The following is a 16,380-nucleotide window of genomic DNA, read 5'->3' as shown; positions in this document are numbered from 1 at the left end:
AAATAAAACTACATTTGCAAAACTATATTAGCCAGGCTCATGATCCAACTGCATTGTCAATTACGCTCTTGTGTACCTTTGGAGTGACCCAAATCACACGTCAAAATTCTTCAACTCTTAAGAATACCTGATTATAACCTGAAATCAAAGTACCATTAACACAGTGAGAAAATGTCAAAGGCAGTACACACGCCCTCCCCTATCACCATGCTTATCACTCCTAAAAAATTATATTTATTTCCCAAATACAAAGACAAAAGGCAAGGCAACCAGTAAATTACACAATTATGAATTGCTTTTTAAAAATTTTAACAGCTACAATACCATTCAGCTTTATTTTATAGAAATCCTAACAGTTTATTTAGAATGTAATGTATTGCATAAATAAACCCTAACAGTTTATTTAGAATGTAATGCATAATATTTCCTCTATTAATTAAAGGAAATCTGTGTGAATCTTTTGTTCAGTGTAGATTAATTTTTAACACAATATGATTTACCAAATTTTAATTTACTTAAAACCTTCAGTAACCCTGCTGTGTCGTAAAAGGTTATGTGCCTGTTTTCTTCCAACAATGAGGTGAATTTGTCATTAAAAAATTTTTACCCAAAGGTCACCTTGAACTACCAAGAAAAACACACACACACACACACACACACAGAAAAAACCAACCAACAAACTGATGTTCATTATCTGTGTGCATGTATCTAAACTACAAGTAAATAAATCAGCCATGTTACCAAGCACAAAGCTATTGAAATAGTTAAGATTTATTTTCAGGTGTCACTGAGACTAAACAAAGATTGTAAGGAATAAAACAAATAAAAGGAAACTCAGGGAACAAATTAATACATTGAACTATTATCTTAAAAGCAGCATTCCCTATAGAACAAAGTGATGAAGATATCAAAAAGCACTTCTCAAAGCAATATTTTTGCATGTCAAAAAAAGAATTAACCTAGAATAAATATATAAATAACAGTATGTTCTGTGTTAAGCCAGTAACAAAGAAACCCCTTAGTGCTGTAAAACAAAGTCCTGTCAAATCCCCATTTTTTACAAAGAAGCATGAAGATCGTTTCACAATGGTTTAAACTGTATTTATAGTAACAGAATGAAGACTTGAGATAAAAGTCAAAAGGATTAAAGTCAAAGCCCCAGCTCGACATGAGTTATGGTTTTGATTTTTATTCTTATTGTGGTCTACAAATATTAAGACAGAAGATACTTCCATGTGACTGTGGGATCCTCTGAGACTCTACAACCTTAGAAGAGCAGATAAAACAGATGAAAATGCATCTGGTTTGGGAGCAGACTCCATATTAAATGGCAATGCGCAAAGTAACACAACTACAACTGCAGAAGGCTGTGGGGGAGGGGAGGAGACTAAAGCCTGAAATTTCTGCAACTGATGCAGGGCAGAAGAAAAAAGAAGGGGAAAAAAAGATGTGGTATTACTGTTTTAAAATGGCAGCCTGTTAATAATCACTGCATTCCTGAAAACACAGGCAAATTGTACCACCATTCCTTCTTTCATACACTAAGCAAGCCTAACACATACAAGCATTACATACTTCTTTGAGGAAAATGATACAGCTTGATAGCTGCATCTGTATCTAAAACAAAATCCCTAAAGTTGCCACTCCAGAGTTTACAAATTTGGAGACCATATACTTTTTCTCACAAAGAAAGAAAATAGAAATTCTGTTGTGAACTGTAAAGTCTTAGTTACACTAGAAAGATTCTTCTTCCACATATATTTTTCTTTAAGTGAAGGCAAAGCCACATTTATACATAAGCTTTTGGTCATGGTTCAAAATATCTATTTTGCATTTCCTCTCCCCTGATGTCCTATCTTTCAAGAAAATCACACACACACACACAAACACACACACACACTCACTCCAGCAAGAAAGATATATATAACATATTCTGCATGAATTGGAAGATCATTCTTAATGTTAATTTGAGTACTCTCTCTTTAGTTCATTTATTGCAAAAACCACATATTGAGTTATATATTTTCTATCCATCCTGAATCTTTACTTTTAAAATCAGGCACCTCATTTAATATTTGATGAAGAAAAGGCTAAAGTCCCTAAGAACAACAGCAAAATCATCAGAAGCATTGTGAAATATGAAATGATAGTATCTATATCACAGAAATGCTTAAAAATTTTTTTTAATTGAGTGTTAAGAAATACTATCAATTATAAAAGTAAAAATATTTTATCATGCAAGTTTAGAAGAGAATTCAAGTCCATATGCATTCACGTAATCATAAAGAAAATATGAAAATTAACCAAATATTAATTTGGTTAATGGTGACCAGTTATCACCATTAACCAAATGGATCAATTTCTCCTTTCTTCACAAAATAAGAATTAGATAAGTCACTTATACGAATCATAAATTTCTGAAAATTATATTTCCAGTACGATTCCTTGCAATTTTATTCAGTATTTGATTTTAACTGTCACATTTTGAATACATACACATTTATACAACTACCAAGGGAAAAATAACTTAAACCAAATTGAAAAATTACCATAACTACTAGTTCAATATGTCTGGTTAAAATAGAGACATCTGGTCTATCGTTCTTTTGTGTTGATGACTCCTAGTGTGTCTTTTCCCATCAACGAACTTTTCGAGAGGAAAATCCAACTTTTAACAAAAACCTGTGACTTAGAAATCTCTTTCAAATTATATCAATACAGATATATCATTATTAGATCAAATAAAACACAGTACCTTCAAGAATAGTAACATATACTGATTGAATACAAATGGCTAGCTTTAAATTCCATCACAGTAATGTTATTTATTAAATAATTCTCTGCAGGCAGATATGGCTAATTCATGACTCATTATTTTTAAATATTTATAAATCAACTCATTGTTCACTTGCTTAAAATATACACTAAAGCTCTCTAATAGTACTTGATTGCCACTCCACGGAACCTGAATAATGCATTTTCAGAAGCCTTGCACATCCCCACACAATTCTGAATTAATGGCCGAGCAAACAATAAGTAATGTACTATGCTCCAGCAAAAACTCAGTGATAACATCAATCTGGCATCTACTTTAACACTTACTGCTTACTTCTCACATATTCCCCACAACTTAAGTTTCCTCTTCCAGATGCAGTTCATTAAAGAATCACTATCACCTGCCCATTCATCCACAGAGTGAGAGATTTAGCGATTAACGCAATCACAGATAAGTGGAGAAATAACATACAACACTACAAAATTAAGAGATCAAGTAAAGGGACCTGGGCACTCCAGCTACCAATAACTAGATTGCAATTAAAAAGGACTTTGTCACTTCTTCGCTGGGCAATAGGGCCAATTATCTAAAACCCTTTGCTAGAATCCAGATACATACCAGAGCAAGGCCCTTCAACCAAACTCAGATAATTACTTTTGACAAATGTTCTCCTTGAGCATAATGTAGTTACTCAAATGCTTTTCAAAATGACTACAGTTACAGTAAAACAATCTTTACAAAGTCAACCCAATAACACGTCCTGCTCCCCCTTCCCAAAACCCCCGCTGCATGCAGTCTGCTTTCTTTTGGCCAATTTATAACAGATAGTAAGTTGGCGAATAAATGTTTAATTTATGCAGCCAACCCTGAAAGGCTTAGCTTCAAATGTAATGCCTGGCATTCCCGAGACACACTGTACAGAAATATCCTTTTGAAAAATCCTTTTACAGCTGTCCTTTAAAAGAAGATGGGAAGAAAAAAGAAAGAAAGAAAAGAAAAACCCACACATATACATGCATCAAACCAAAGACGCCGACGCCCCTCTGCCAACCGGCATTTCTATAGAGACATTCTTTCGATGATTAAAACGTAAGCTCCGAAAGGTTAAAGAAAAGGAAAAGCAGCCAAGTAACACCGCCCAGGAAGCCAGCAGTAAAATACACCTAGCTGTACACTCTTAATAACCTCCCACTACAAATGACACTGACCCAACTTCACCAAACACACACACACCCCGAAACACACTCACAAATTGCACACACGTGCACAGAATGTACACACAAACATCGAGCAGAGCACAATACCTACAAACACAAACGAACTGGAGCCACACAAAACATGCACGTATCAGTGTGCACACATAATGCACACGACACGGCACACAGACACGCAACCACCTAGCCCACATGCACACGCCCCACAAGTCCGTGTCGGACACACACCATGCATGCACGTGTAAAATGTTTGAACTCACAAACGCCGAACATACACACAGACTGTGCACAGAGTTATTGATGAAATTCCGGGGGGTGGAGGGGCCGGGAGGGAGTGGTAATTGCCACACAAAGGTCTCCGGAGCGGCAGAGAGGGAAGTCGAGCCGCGCCGAGCGCTCGGAAATTCACCCGTGGAGAAGGCACAGCAGAGCACCGAGAGCGAAGTACGGGGAGAAGTGTCCCGGGCGGTCCCGGACGCGGGGCTCCCGGAGATAATCGCTGCGCCCCTCCGCGCGCGCACGCACACACACAGGGGCCCCCGGGCGAGCCCACTCCCGCAGAATAACAAAGAGCAGGAGCCCGGCGAGCGGGCGGCGGCTCGGGCTGGAAGTGGCCGTCTCCGCCGCCGCGGACCGGCGCGGGGCGAGCGGCGGGGCCGGCGGGAGGCGCGGGCGGCGTGTGGGGGGCGGTACGTACCAGGCGGGCAGCCTCGGCCCAGGTGCGGTCCTTCTTCTTCCTCTTGTCTTTCATGTTTGCATCTCATTGATGGTTCTGATGATGACGTGGGGGATTCCACGGGGTGCTCGGGGTTCGGGCGCGGAGACAATGACCCAGTGACCCGGTGACCCGCACTCTCTCCGCGGGGGGAGGCGCGCGGGCGGCGGCGGCGGCGGCGGCGGCGGCGGTGGCGGGTGGGAGGGATGGAGCGAGGGGGTGGGGTGGAGTGGGTGGGGGCGCGCGACGGCGGCGGCGGCGGCGGCGCGCGGCGGGCGGGCCGGGGGCGGGGGCGGCGGCAGCAGCGGGGCCCGGGCTAGGGGCGGGGGCGGCGCCGGCCGGGCTCGCTCGTGCGGGACTCGCGCTGCGCCACCGCCGCGGCCGCCGCGGTGACAGCTCCGGGGATGCTCCGCTCGGCCCCGCTCACAACAATACACTCTGACGTCACGGGGAATGGCGACGCGGCCGCACACTCACCGCGCTCACACTCGCCGCGCTCACACTCGCCCTCTCGCGCGCGCACACCCGTGCACACTCGCCGCGCGCCCCCTACTCCAGCCACGCCCTGAAACCCTCGCGAGACCCCTCTCCCTCCAACTCAGCCCCCAAATTCCTGGGGCGCTGCCCACTCCGTGCAGGCCGTTCCACCCGCTTCCCGCTGTCCCGCTCAGGCCGAAAGCCGCGGACACGGTGGCCTTTGGAACTTGTGTAGGAGTCCGCCCCGCAGCTCGACGCCTCTGTCCTGTGCGCTCACGCGTGCACACTCACTCACACACACACCGCACTACTCTCCTCTTTTGGACTGCCTTAACCCTGTCTCTGCTTGGCTGGGGGAACTCCCAGAGCCTTGTTGAAAGGGTACAGAGCCAGTGTCTTCGGATACAGAACTAATAATGTACGTGCAACTTAACACAATGTTGAACCACCTACAGCATCTCAAACAATGCAGGACCAAAGAGCCGTGACCGTGGATCCACGCGATGCCATACCGTAGGGCTAATTATATTTAAACAGCGTGTAGTCAACATTCTGTAGAGTAAAACATGATGCACATGGAAAAAACTGAAAAGCTAACGCTTGTGTATTTTTTAAATTATAATTTTCAGGTCTGGGATACATGAAGTGTTGGATTGTTATCCTTATTAGCGAACTACCAAAAAATATGTTAAGACTTAAAAGTTTATGGTAATCTTTCCAACTTCATACATCTGTAGTGAATTGTTTGGGTCAGTAGAGTTATTTAAGCAAAGAAAAAAATGACGCTGTGACCCACACAGTAATTATGTGTATTTGTCTTGAGTATCTGAAAACAAAAAGGTCACTTCTACTGGATTATTTTTCTGAAGTTATTTCCTGAATAGGATATTAATGGTATATAAATAGTACTTTGTGTTTTTTCATACATATTATCTCGTTTGATCCCCAAAACAGCTCAGTTAAACATATATTTCCCCTCTACTGTACAAATGAGGAAATGAAACTCAAAAACATGACAATGTATCCAAGATATCTTGCTAAATCATTTTTAATAATTCAAGTCTTTTGACCCTAATCTCATGTTGTTTATTCAATTCTATACTGCCTGTTTAAAAATAGTCTTGTCTAAAAAATGAACACTTACATCTAATGAAGAGATTTATGTCTCAGAATGAGAACAATTATAGTAAGGTGATTCCTTTGAGAGCACTGTCAAATGATTGGAGTAATAAAAATGTTTGATTACCAAAAATTAAGCAGAGACAGTTCATAATCATAAAGAGCTGCATATGATAATTCTTTTAGAATATTTGTTTTATTAATTCATTAGACTGAGAAAAGACTATGCATCAGTTTTAGAAAATATCAAAAGATTATCTGCACTTTTTCTTTTTTTAAAATGGATTTAGAGAACACGCTGAAGTTATCCCTAGGGGAAAATTTTATCCATGCAATTTGCATAACTCTATCCAGGTGTATTATATTTTTACTTTACATTTCAAATATATTAAATTTGAATCACGTTCACATCTGCTTTTATTTTCCAGAATTCTCTTTATGGCTAAAGTAATTGATATATTTTCAAAGTATTTTCATTCTAGTGTTTTTTCTTCTACTCAGAAATACCTATTTTAAGCAATCAGACATAACATATAATTTGTTATTTTCTGTGAAATAGTGCTTAATAAGGAGTTTTGGAGCCAGCTAAAGGAAAACATACATATTCAGTTATTTCACAGGAAGGCCAATTTCTGGTTATTAAGAGAAAATATATTGTCCTACTTAAGCAGATGTAAATTGATGGTTTAAAAAAAAGCTATTGTTTATGCATTCATTCTCTGACAGAGAGCTAAGTATAAATAACCAATCTTATGAACTCACTCTTAGATTCTACCTCGCCTTTTGGGTACTTGAATATAAATAGTCCATAGCAGGTAAGTCTGGTTAAAGACTTGGTGAATAGTCTATGTCAAATTAACATATTTTACAGAGCACCTCACCTTTTGGGTACTTGAATATAAATAGTCCATAGCAGGTAAGTCTGGTTTAAAGACTTGGTGAATAGTCTATGTCAAATTAACATATTTTACAGAGCACCTCACCTTTTGGGTACTTGAATATAAATAGTCCATAGCAGGTAAGTCTGGTTTAAAGACTTGGTGAATAGTCTATGTCAAATTAACATATTTTACAGAGCACCATTTCCAAGAGACCATTGTTAGACTTCTTTCTTCTACATTTACTTTGTGTCAGGGGGCAGGAAATAGATTAATCAATTACAGATGTTTTATAATTTGGTAAATTATATGAATAGCTTTTCAACATAAAGTGAAATACATTATAAGAAATGTACAAGTAAATTTCTGTGAAAATTAATGGGAGAAATAACTCTGCTGGGGAGATTAAATAAAGCTTTAGTAAAGAGAAGTTTTCAGGTGGGATTTGAGGAATGGGTAGGATTTGAATATTCACACTTGTAGGAATGGAGAAAAGTTTTTTCAAACACAAATGCAATAAAGGTCAGTCAGGACAATTGAAAACTAGGAAAATATTAAATTAGATAGATGACATCTACCAAGCACTGCTTACATTCAATTAAATTCATATCAGATCACATATATTTCAAGAACTCTTTTTTTAAATGAGTAGAAAGGAGTAACTCAGAGAACAGGCTCCAGTTAGAATTGCCTATAAATCCTCCCTTTTCTGAATCCCCATCCCAATTATACAGTAATGGAGATCCCTCCAGAGTTCAACTGGCATGTAACAGCACCTTCTCTGCATTCCACTGCTTTCTTCATTTCCATTCCTACCAATAGTTCTGAATTCAACAACTTAAACATTTGTGCATATCTCAAGAATTCCAGCAGATTTTTTTCATTTCCTGTAATATTTATTGCAACATGCTTAACAATCAATAGAAATAGGTATATAATCCAAAGAGTAAGAAATATTCATTTACGTATGACAAAATAGAGGTGTTGGAAAATGGTTTACCATACAAAATGGAGGTTTACTGGAAAATGGGCTAAGTTAATGTGAGGCTCCAAGAGCAAGAGAAGAGACACCTAAGGATTTGAGGACAGAAGTTGTTTGTTCATATCTGTGGTCCCTCAGGAGATACAAGCTTTTGCCATGGATCCTGGTCAAAGAGTTCACCAAATATGGGAAACTTTAGGTGTTTCAGGCAGGGATAGGGGGCTGGGATTCCTTCGGATTCAGACTCCTTGTGTGCATGGCTACCATCCACGTGCCTGTTGAATGTTGTGTGAGGAAGTCTGGATTAAATAAAAACATCTTCCATTCCTCTCCAACAAAATCCCACCAGCAGGCACAACACAGAACAGGAGGTGGAGTGGGGAAGGAGTAATAAAAGATGAGGGGAGAGAATGGAAGCCAGGGTTGCAGGGGAGATGGAAGAGGTCTTTGTTGGTCTGATGGCCATGCCCCATGGGTTTTATTTTTGAAGTAAGTTTGTTTACTATGCATAAGCTTAGAATCTCTGAATTTTCAAATAATAACATTTAATAATTTTAGTTTTTCTAAACATCTTTTGTTAATGATCATTTAGAATCTGACTGGTCTGGAAAATCCATGAAGGTGATCCCCTTGTCTCCTTTGTGCACTGCTCAATTCACTAAATTTCAAGCAGTAAGCAAATTCCCTGTCATACTATAAGGTGCAATAAATATTTACTGAATAAAAAATAAACCATTGGAAATAAAGGAAAATGATCCCTTTTGTTTTTAATACAATAAACGTCCAACAAATCAAGTTATAGTTTTATCATTTTACTCTTAGTATCATTTTTTTCCTGTCCTATTTATAGTCCACTGAACAGTTTAGGAGATATAAAGTGAAGTAAAATACAGCCAAGTGTCACTATTATTCATTATGTGTAGTCAAGTATTACTGAGTGATGCTCCTAAGGGCAAATGAATTTTGACCTTGTCTTTTTATTTTTTTATTTTTATTTTTTTTTGAGAGGGAGGCTCACTCTGTTGCCCTGGTTGGAGGCAGTGGCGCGATCTCGGCTCATTGCAAGCTTCGGGTCCGGGTTCACGCCATTCTCTCGCCTCAGCCTCCCAAGTAGCTGGGACTACAGGTCCCCGCCACCACGCCCGGCTAATTTTTTGTATTTTTAGTAGAGACAGGGTTTCACTGTGTTAGCCAGGATGGTCTTGATCTCCTGACCTCGTGATCCGCCTGCCTCAGCCTCCCAAAGTGCTGGGATTACAGGCGTGAGCCACCGCGCCCGGCCTGGCCTTGTCTCTTTTATTCTACTCCTACATATCCTTAACTTTTTGAGTCCCTCATTATATCTATTTAAAGTCAGTTTATCCCATGAATATAAACAAATTAGCTTCACTTCAGGAACGTATAGAAGCCTTAAAAATATTATCGGAAAGTAAGATTATCTAAACTTGGGACGATTCTTCCACTACGACATGAGTAGTATAACTGTGATCATTTTGTTTTTACTTGCAATCTATAACAGTTTAATACTTTAAGATTTCAGCATATTTTAATTATGAAGATATGTGTAGCTATAAAGACAATTAAATTTTCATTTTCTTCAAAAATTTTCTTTAGGTGATTTTATTTATATTGTCAAAGCATATCATTATAAAGATAAATTAGAGCTATTTTGAGACTCATTTTTAAATCTCTGGCCAATTTGTATTGTTTGTACATTTCAGTGCACTAGTTGAAACATAAAATTTTTCATCATATATCGAGACCCTTAGCAGCTAAAGTGTTCTTGAATCTGAGGAAAAATAGAATAAAGTAACTAAAAATATTTCCATAGTTTTCTTTTTCACTTTCTTAAGTTGCTCTCTTTTCTGCTTTATCTTTCTCCTTTCTTTGTGCAATAACAAACTCTCCTTCTGAGTAGAACCCTTCATTCAAGAATTTACCTTTTTCCCCTTTAAACCCTTAATTAGCCATAGAGAACACAGTCTGATTTATGGCCCAGCGTTTAACAGGACTCACACTTAATCCATTACACAAAGAGGGATACACATATTCCCTAACAGCACCACTCATTAGTTTATACAAGATGAAAAAAAAAAAAAAACACTTAGCAAATGTAAATAAAGCGTTGCGTGATACTATCTTCTTATGCATATATAATGTGATCAGAATTTCAACATTGCAGTCTAACAGCTTTTTGCTTATTTTCAAAACTACAAATTAGATTTCTCTAGGTAAACTCTAATTCAATCCCACATTTAGTGGATAAGAAGGAAAATTACATGCTGCTAAATTCATCTTTATGTAGAAAGAATTTCTTAGTTCACAAAGAAGACTAGAATTCTGATTACAGTTACTGTCTCAGACATAATGGAATCCTGGTCATTTACTGATACGATGTTTCCCTCTGTTTTCATGTTTACCAAAAGAGTAAATTTTGTGATGGAAACCCCAAAAAAAGAACTCCAGAGGGATCATTAACAAGTAATTTATTCCAGTAATTTTGTACCTAACTGCTATTATAAGTTGTACAGTGAAACATATGAAGTATACCCCTTAGATAGTAACCTGATATTGGAACGTCCTCTCCTTTCTATGCATAGCACTAAAAGCTCAAAGGAAGATATAAAGCTATTCTGCAAGTTTTAAAAGGATGGATTGAAGGGATGGGGAGATAGGGCTCCTTTTGTAACTGAAGAATTCTTATTGCTTTCCCATTGAGTTTTATTGCAGGGGACACGGCTGATCATTTTAGCCAACACACTTCCAGTAACCATGGGGTGACATGACTGATTAGTTAAATAGCAGGAATAACTGGAAGATCTCTTAGGAGCCCATTGTGGCCAAGGAAATGTCATCCAATTGTCCATTGGCTTATGTGGGGAAAGAAAGAAAGGCAGGGGGGAGCACAGGAATTGCCAACCCCACTGAGGCCCACCTATTAATGAGTAAAGCAGTAGGACTATATTTAAGAAAAAAGAGAACAATGACTCTGCAGTGGCAGAAATCTGTTCAGCATTTTCATAGCCCCAGTGAGGCTGGGGGTGAGAACAGAGGTAAGCCTATTTATCTTCTGTGTGGGAATAGAGAGATCCAGAAAAAGAGATTCTTGCTCACCCACTCTCCGTGACTTTCTACCACTCTATCACATTTAGGCAAGGTATCCCCAAGGAAAAGGATCAAAGATAGTTATGACATTTAGATGTCAAAATAATGAATCATGCATTTTAACAATATCTGGATTGAGTTGCTGGTAGGAATTTTAATCAATGCGCATTTTTTAGCAGAAAATTCTTTTCTCTGGAGACCCTCCCCTTTTTTAGGCCAAGAGGCGATTAACTCCATAGTAGATTGTCTAGATCACTTTTCTACCTAACCTATAATCATTTAGTTAATTTCTATTTTATAAAACTAATCTCCCCTTTCTGTTTGTGGGCTTATTGCTAAGTTCTCTATGTAGTCAAGGAGTGTTTCACTTTAATAAAATTTCTAAAGTTTGGAAAATTTTCTATTCTTTTGTTTTTTACTGGAAGTATAATTAACATAAAATAAAAGGCATAGGTCTCAAATATTTGGTCTGATGACTTTAATAATTGTGTATTCCCTAGTAACTATCATCCAAAACAGGATACAGAGCATTTTCATCACCCCAAAATATTTCCTTATGCCATTTCCAGTCACTCCTCATGCCTTCAGAAACAACCACTCTCAGACTTCTATCACCATAGATAAGTTTGGCCTGTTAATAGTAATTTCCCCTATTGATAGCTCCATCTATTTATTTTTGTAATGGTGTCAGGTGTATTTGATGAAGTCATATATATATATATTTTTTTTTTCTTTTATGGTTAGGGTTTTTGAGTGTTACCTGAGAAATCTTTGCCTACTCCAAATTTAAGAAGCCATTCTCCTTTCTTTTATTCTAGGAGCTTTATGGTCTAGGTTTTACATTCACATCTATGATCTAACTATAATTAATTTTTGTGTATAGAATGAGACAGGGATCTAATGTTTTTCATATGGCTATCCAGATGTTTCTATACAGTTTATCATTATGACTCTTACTAATTGAATTGACTTGGCACTGTGATCAAATGTTAATTGACCATATATGTATGAGCCTATTTCTGGCCTTTATATTTTATCGTATTAACCTGTATGGTTACACTTATACCAATAACAAACTGCTTTGATTTCAGTAGCTTTACAGTGATCTTGAAATCAGATACATAAATCCTAAAATTTTATTGTTCTTTTTCAAGGTTGTTATGGACTTTCTAGATTCTTGCATTTCTGTATAAAATAAATTTAAAGAATCAGCCATTTTTATATGGATGACATTGAATTTGTATACTAATTTAGAAAGACATTCACAATATCAAAATTAGTATATCCATAAAGTTGAATTCATTTTTGAGGGACTTCTTGAATTTGTGTCAGCCATGTTTTAAAATGTTTAATGTAGTACTCTGGGATATGTTTGTTACATTTATTCCCAAGTTTTGATATTTTCTATGCTATTCAAAATAGTATTTAAATTTGATTCTTGGATTATTATCTAACAATATATAGAAATAAAATTGATATCTGAATGTCGATCTTGTACACTGTGATGTTAAATTCACTTTTGGTGTTATAGATTCAAGTAGTATTTTTATATGTATATGTAGAGTAATTATGTTGTCTATGAATAAGGGAAGTTATATTTCTTGATTTAATAAATTTTGTTTATTTTTCTGGCTTTATTGCACTGGCTAGGACTTATGGGACAATTCTGAACACGAGTGATGAGAGTAAACACGCTTACCCTATTTACATCCTTAAAGTTGGAGAAAAGAGATACATGTTTCACTTAAGTATCATATTAGCTGCATGACTTTTGCAGATACACTTTATCTGATTCAGAAAATTATCTTCCTTTCCTAAAAATCTCACAGTTCCTTCCCTCTTTTCTGAGTAGGTCTTAAATTTTGTCAAAAGCTTTTCTGTATTTTTTTTTTTAATGGAGTCTCGCTCTGTTGCCCAGGCTGCAGTGCAGTGGCACGATCTCAGCTCCGTCTCCTGGGTTCATGCCATTCTCCAGCCTCAGCCTCCCAAGTAGCTGGGACTACAGCCACCGACGACCACACCCGGCTAATTTTGTTTTTGCATTTTTAGTAGAGATGGGGTTTCACCATGTTAGCCAGGATCCTCTCAATCTCCTAACCTCATGATCCACCAGCCTCGCACTCCCAAAGTGCTGGGATTATAGGCACTTTTCTGTATTTATTGATATGATCATAAGATATTTTTATTCTGCTGATGTAGTATGTTACATGGATTCATTTTCTCATGTTACACCTTATATTTCTACAATATACCACTCTTGTTCTTTTTAAGTTTACTTTTATATATTGCTGGATTTATTTTTCTAATATTTTGTTATAATGTCTGTCTTTATGCTCATGAAGATATTAATCCTTTATTATTGATTTTTTAACATCTAGATATCTTATTATAGTATTGGTCAACTCATAAAATAAATTGGAAAGTTTGTTCCTTCTTTTATGCCAAAATGCTGAAAGAATAGTTGTTAGGTTAGTATTATTTCTTCCTTAAATGTTTTGTAGAATTCATTCCTGAAACCACATAGGACTGAAGTTATAACTGTGTGTGTACATCATGTGTGTGTATGTATGTAAAGGGTTTTACAGCAAATTCAATTTCTATGATGTATGATAGGCTATTTATTTATTTTCTCTTTTGTTTCTCTGAATTATATTTATTAAAGTTTCATAAATTTGGCCAGGCATGGTGGCTCTTGCCTGTAATCTCAGCACTTTGGGAGGCCGAGGCAGGTGGATCACGAGGCCAGGAAATCAAGACCATCCTGGCTAACACGGTGAAACCACGTCTCTACTAAAAGTACAAAAAAAATTAGCTGGGCGTGGTGGCGGGCACCTGTAGTCCCAGCTACTTGGGAGGCGGAGGTAGGAGAATGGCGTGAACCCGGGAGGCGGAGCTTGCAGCGAGCCGAGATCGCGCCACTGCACTCCAGCCTGGGTGACAGAGGGAGACTCCGTCTCAAAAACAAAAAAAGTTTCATAAATTTTATTGAAATTTATAAATTTATACAACTTGCATACCTTGCATTTAGCCAGTGTAATTGTATAATTTGAGGTTTTTATTTGTGTAAATATATACCTTTATGCAACCACAACTTTAATTTTTCAACTGTTTGACCATCCGCCCAAAAATGCCTTCATGCCCCTTTGAAGTCAAATCCAGTTTCTACTTCCAGGACATGGAGTCACACAATGTGCAGCCTTTTATGTTTGGTTTCTTTCACTTATTTTGCATTTATCCATTTTTGTTGCATTTATCAGTAATTTGTCTCTTTTTTTTATAGTACACTACTTTATGGATATGCAACATTTTGTTTATCGATTGACAAACTGAAGTATATTTAGAAGGTCTACAGCTCTTGGCAATAATAAATAATAGTGCTATGAACATTTGTGTATAAGTCTTTTGGTGGTCATGTTTTCATTTTTCTTGGTAAATGCCTACAAATGGAATTGTTGTATTTTATGGTAAATATATGAGTAAATTTTCAAATTGCTGCATCTTATTTTAAGTACATGTTTCCAAAGTGACACAATATTTTTGGTAAAATGTGTATTCAAATATTTTATCCATTTTAAAATTGTGTCTTTCACCTACTTGTTATTGATTTTCAAGACTTCTTCATATATATTGCATATAAGTATTTTACCATATACGTGATTTATAGCTAGTTTATCCCAGTATATGACTTATCTTTAATTTTCCTAATGGTATCTTTTGAAAAGCAGAAGATCTCAATTTTGATGAAACTCAATTAGTCAAATTTGTGTGTATGTGTTTGTGTGTAGAGTATGTTTATAGCATCATATCTAAGAAATCTTTACCTAACCAAAGGTCATATATTTTTTCTCATGTTTTCTTCTAGAGATTTTTTAGGTTTAGCTCATAAACTTATACATATGACTTACTTTGAGTTAGGGTGTGGATTTTATGTGTGCGGTGAGCTAAAGGTATCAGTTTATTGTTTTAACATATGAATATCCAATTATTCCAGAATCATTTGTTGAAAAGAAAATCCTTTTCTTGATTGATTTATCTTGGCACATTTGTCAAAAACTTGATCAACCATGATTATATGGGTGTTTTTTGGCACTGTTTATTGGATTACATTCTTATATTTGACTTCATGCCAATATCACATTATTTCAATTAGTATGGTATTATTATACATATTGAAATCAGGTAGTATAAGATCTTGAGCTTTGTTATTCTTTTTGAAGTTGTTTTAGCTTTTTAGGATTCACTGATTTTTCACATAAATGTCAGAATCAGCTTGCCAATTGATTTCTGCCCAAAAAGGGGGATAGTGAAGCTGCTAGTATATAATCTGTATCAAATCCTTCCACTATCTTCTCACTTGCATTATTTATGATGAAATATCTGTAGTCATCCTCATCTTTGCCCTCTGTTCCTAACAAGCCTTTTTTCTCCCTGGCTGCTTTTAAGATTTTTGATTTATCAGTGGTTTTGAGCAATTTTATTTTAAAATCTTTGGTATAGTTTGCTTTCTGCTTCTTTTACTTGCAGTTCATTGAGGTTCTTGCATCTGTGAATTTATAATTCTCACCAACTTTGGAAATGTTTCAGACATTATTTCTTCTAATGTCTTTTCTTTTTAGTAGTTAATCCTCACCATCCTCCCCAGTAACTAGATACATTCTAAGAAAAGGAATTATGTCTTTATTGCAGCACTGTGACACCATGATTAACCCAGGGCCTAGTACATATGACTCGTTGACCATTATCTGGATAAACTAATATATGTATTTCCAAGCAATAAAGATACCATTTGTTTTACTCACTCATTTTGCTTTGGCAGTGTGTATCTGAATATTACTATCTTTGGTTAGACACAATTAAGTGATTATATGTCACCAGTTTGGATTAATATAATTATCAGTCTTTCCCAAATTACCTCCCACCATCTCAGTCCAGGACACTACAACATGACTTCTCCATTTATCCTTGTATTTCTTTAAAGTCATTGTCACTCCTGTATACAAAAGGATCATGATAGAAAAAGGAAAAAGTGAGAGAAAAAGAAGTAAAGGGAGAGGAGAAGAGGGGAGATTCAGTTGGACTCTTCCTTTCAATGCTCGTATGATCAATATAAAATG

The 16,380-nt window shown here is 37.1% G+C and overlaps 1 protein-coding gene across 1 annotated transcript in view; it reads right to left on the bottom strand.

Annotated features, from left to right (window-relative positions):
* ASXL3 (ASXL transcriptional regulator 3) overlaps positions 1-5,146 on the bottom strand; it is a 173,034-nt gene extending 167,888 nt beyond the window's left edge. The window contains exon 1 of the mRNA XM_055102422.2: positions 4,688-5,146. Coding sequence (XP_054958397.1) covers positions 4,688-4,741 — 54 coding nt within the window. The 5' untranslated portion in view covers positions 4,742-5,146. The remainder of the gene's footprint in view (positions 1-4,687) is intronic.
* Positions 5,147-16,380: the final 11,234 nt, after the last annotated feature.

Source organism: Pan paniscus, chromosome 17, assembly GCF_029289425.2.
Source record: "Pan paniscus chromosome 17, NHGRI_mPanPan1-v2.0_pri, whole genome shotgun sequence".
Classification (NCBI taxonomy): Eukaryota; Metazoa; Chordata; class Mammalia; order Primates; family Hominidae; genus Pan; species Pan paniscus.
Note: the sequence above shows the minus strand (reverse complement) of the source record. Positions and strands in the feature narration are given on the sequence as shown.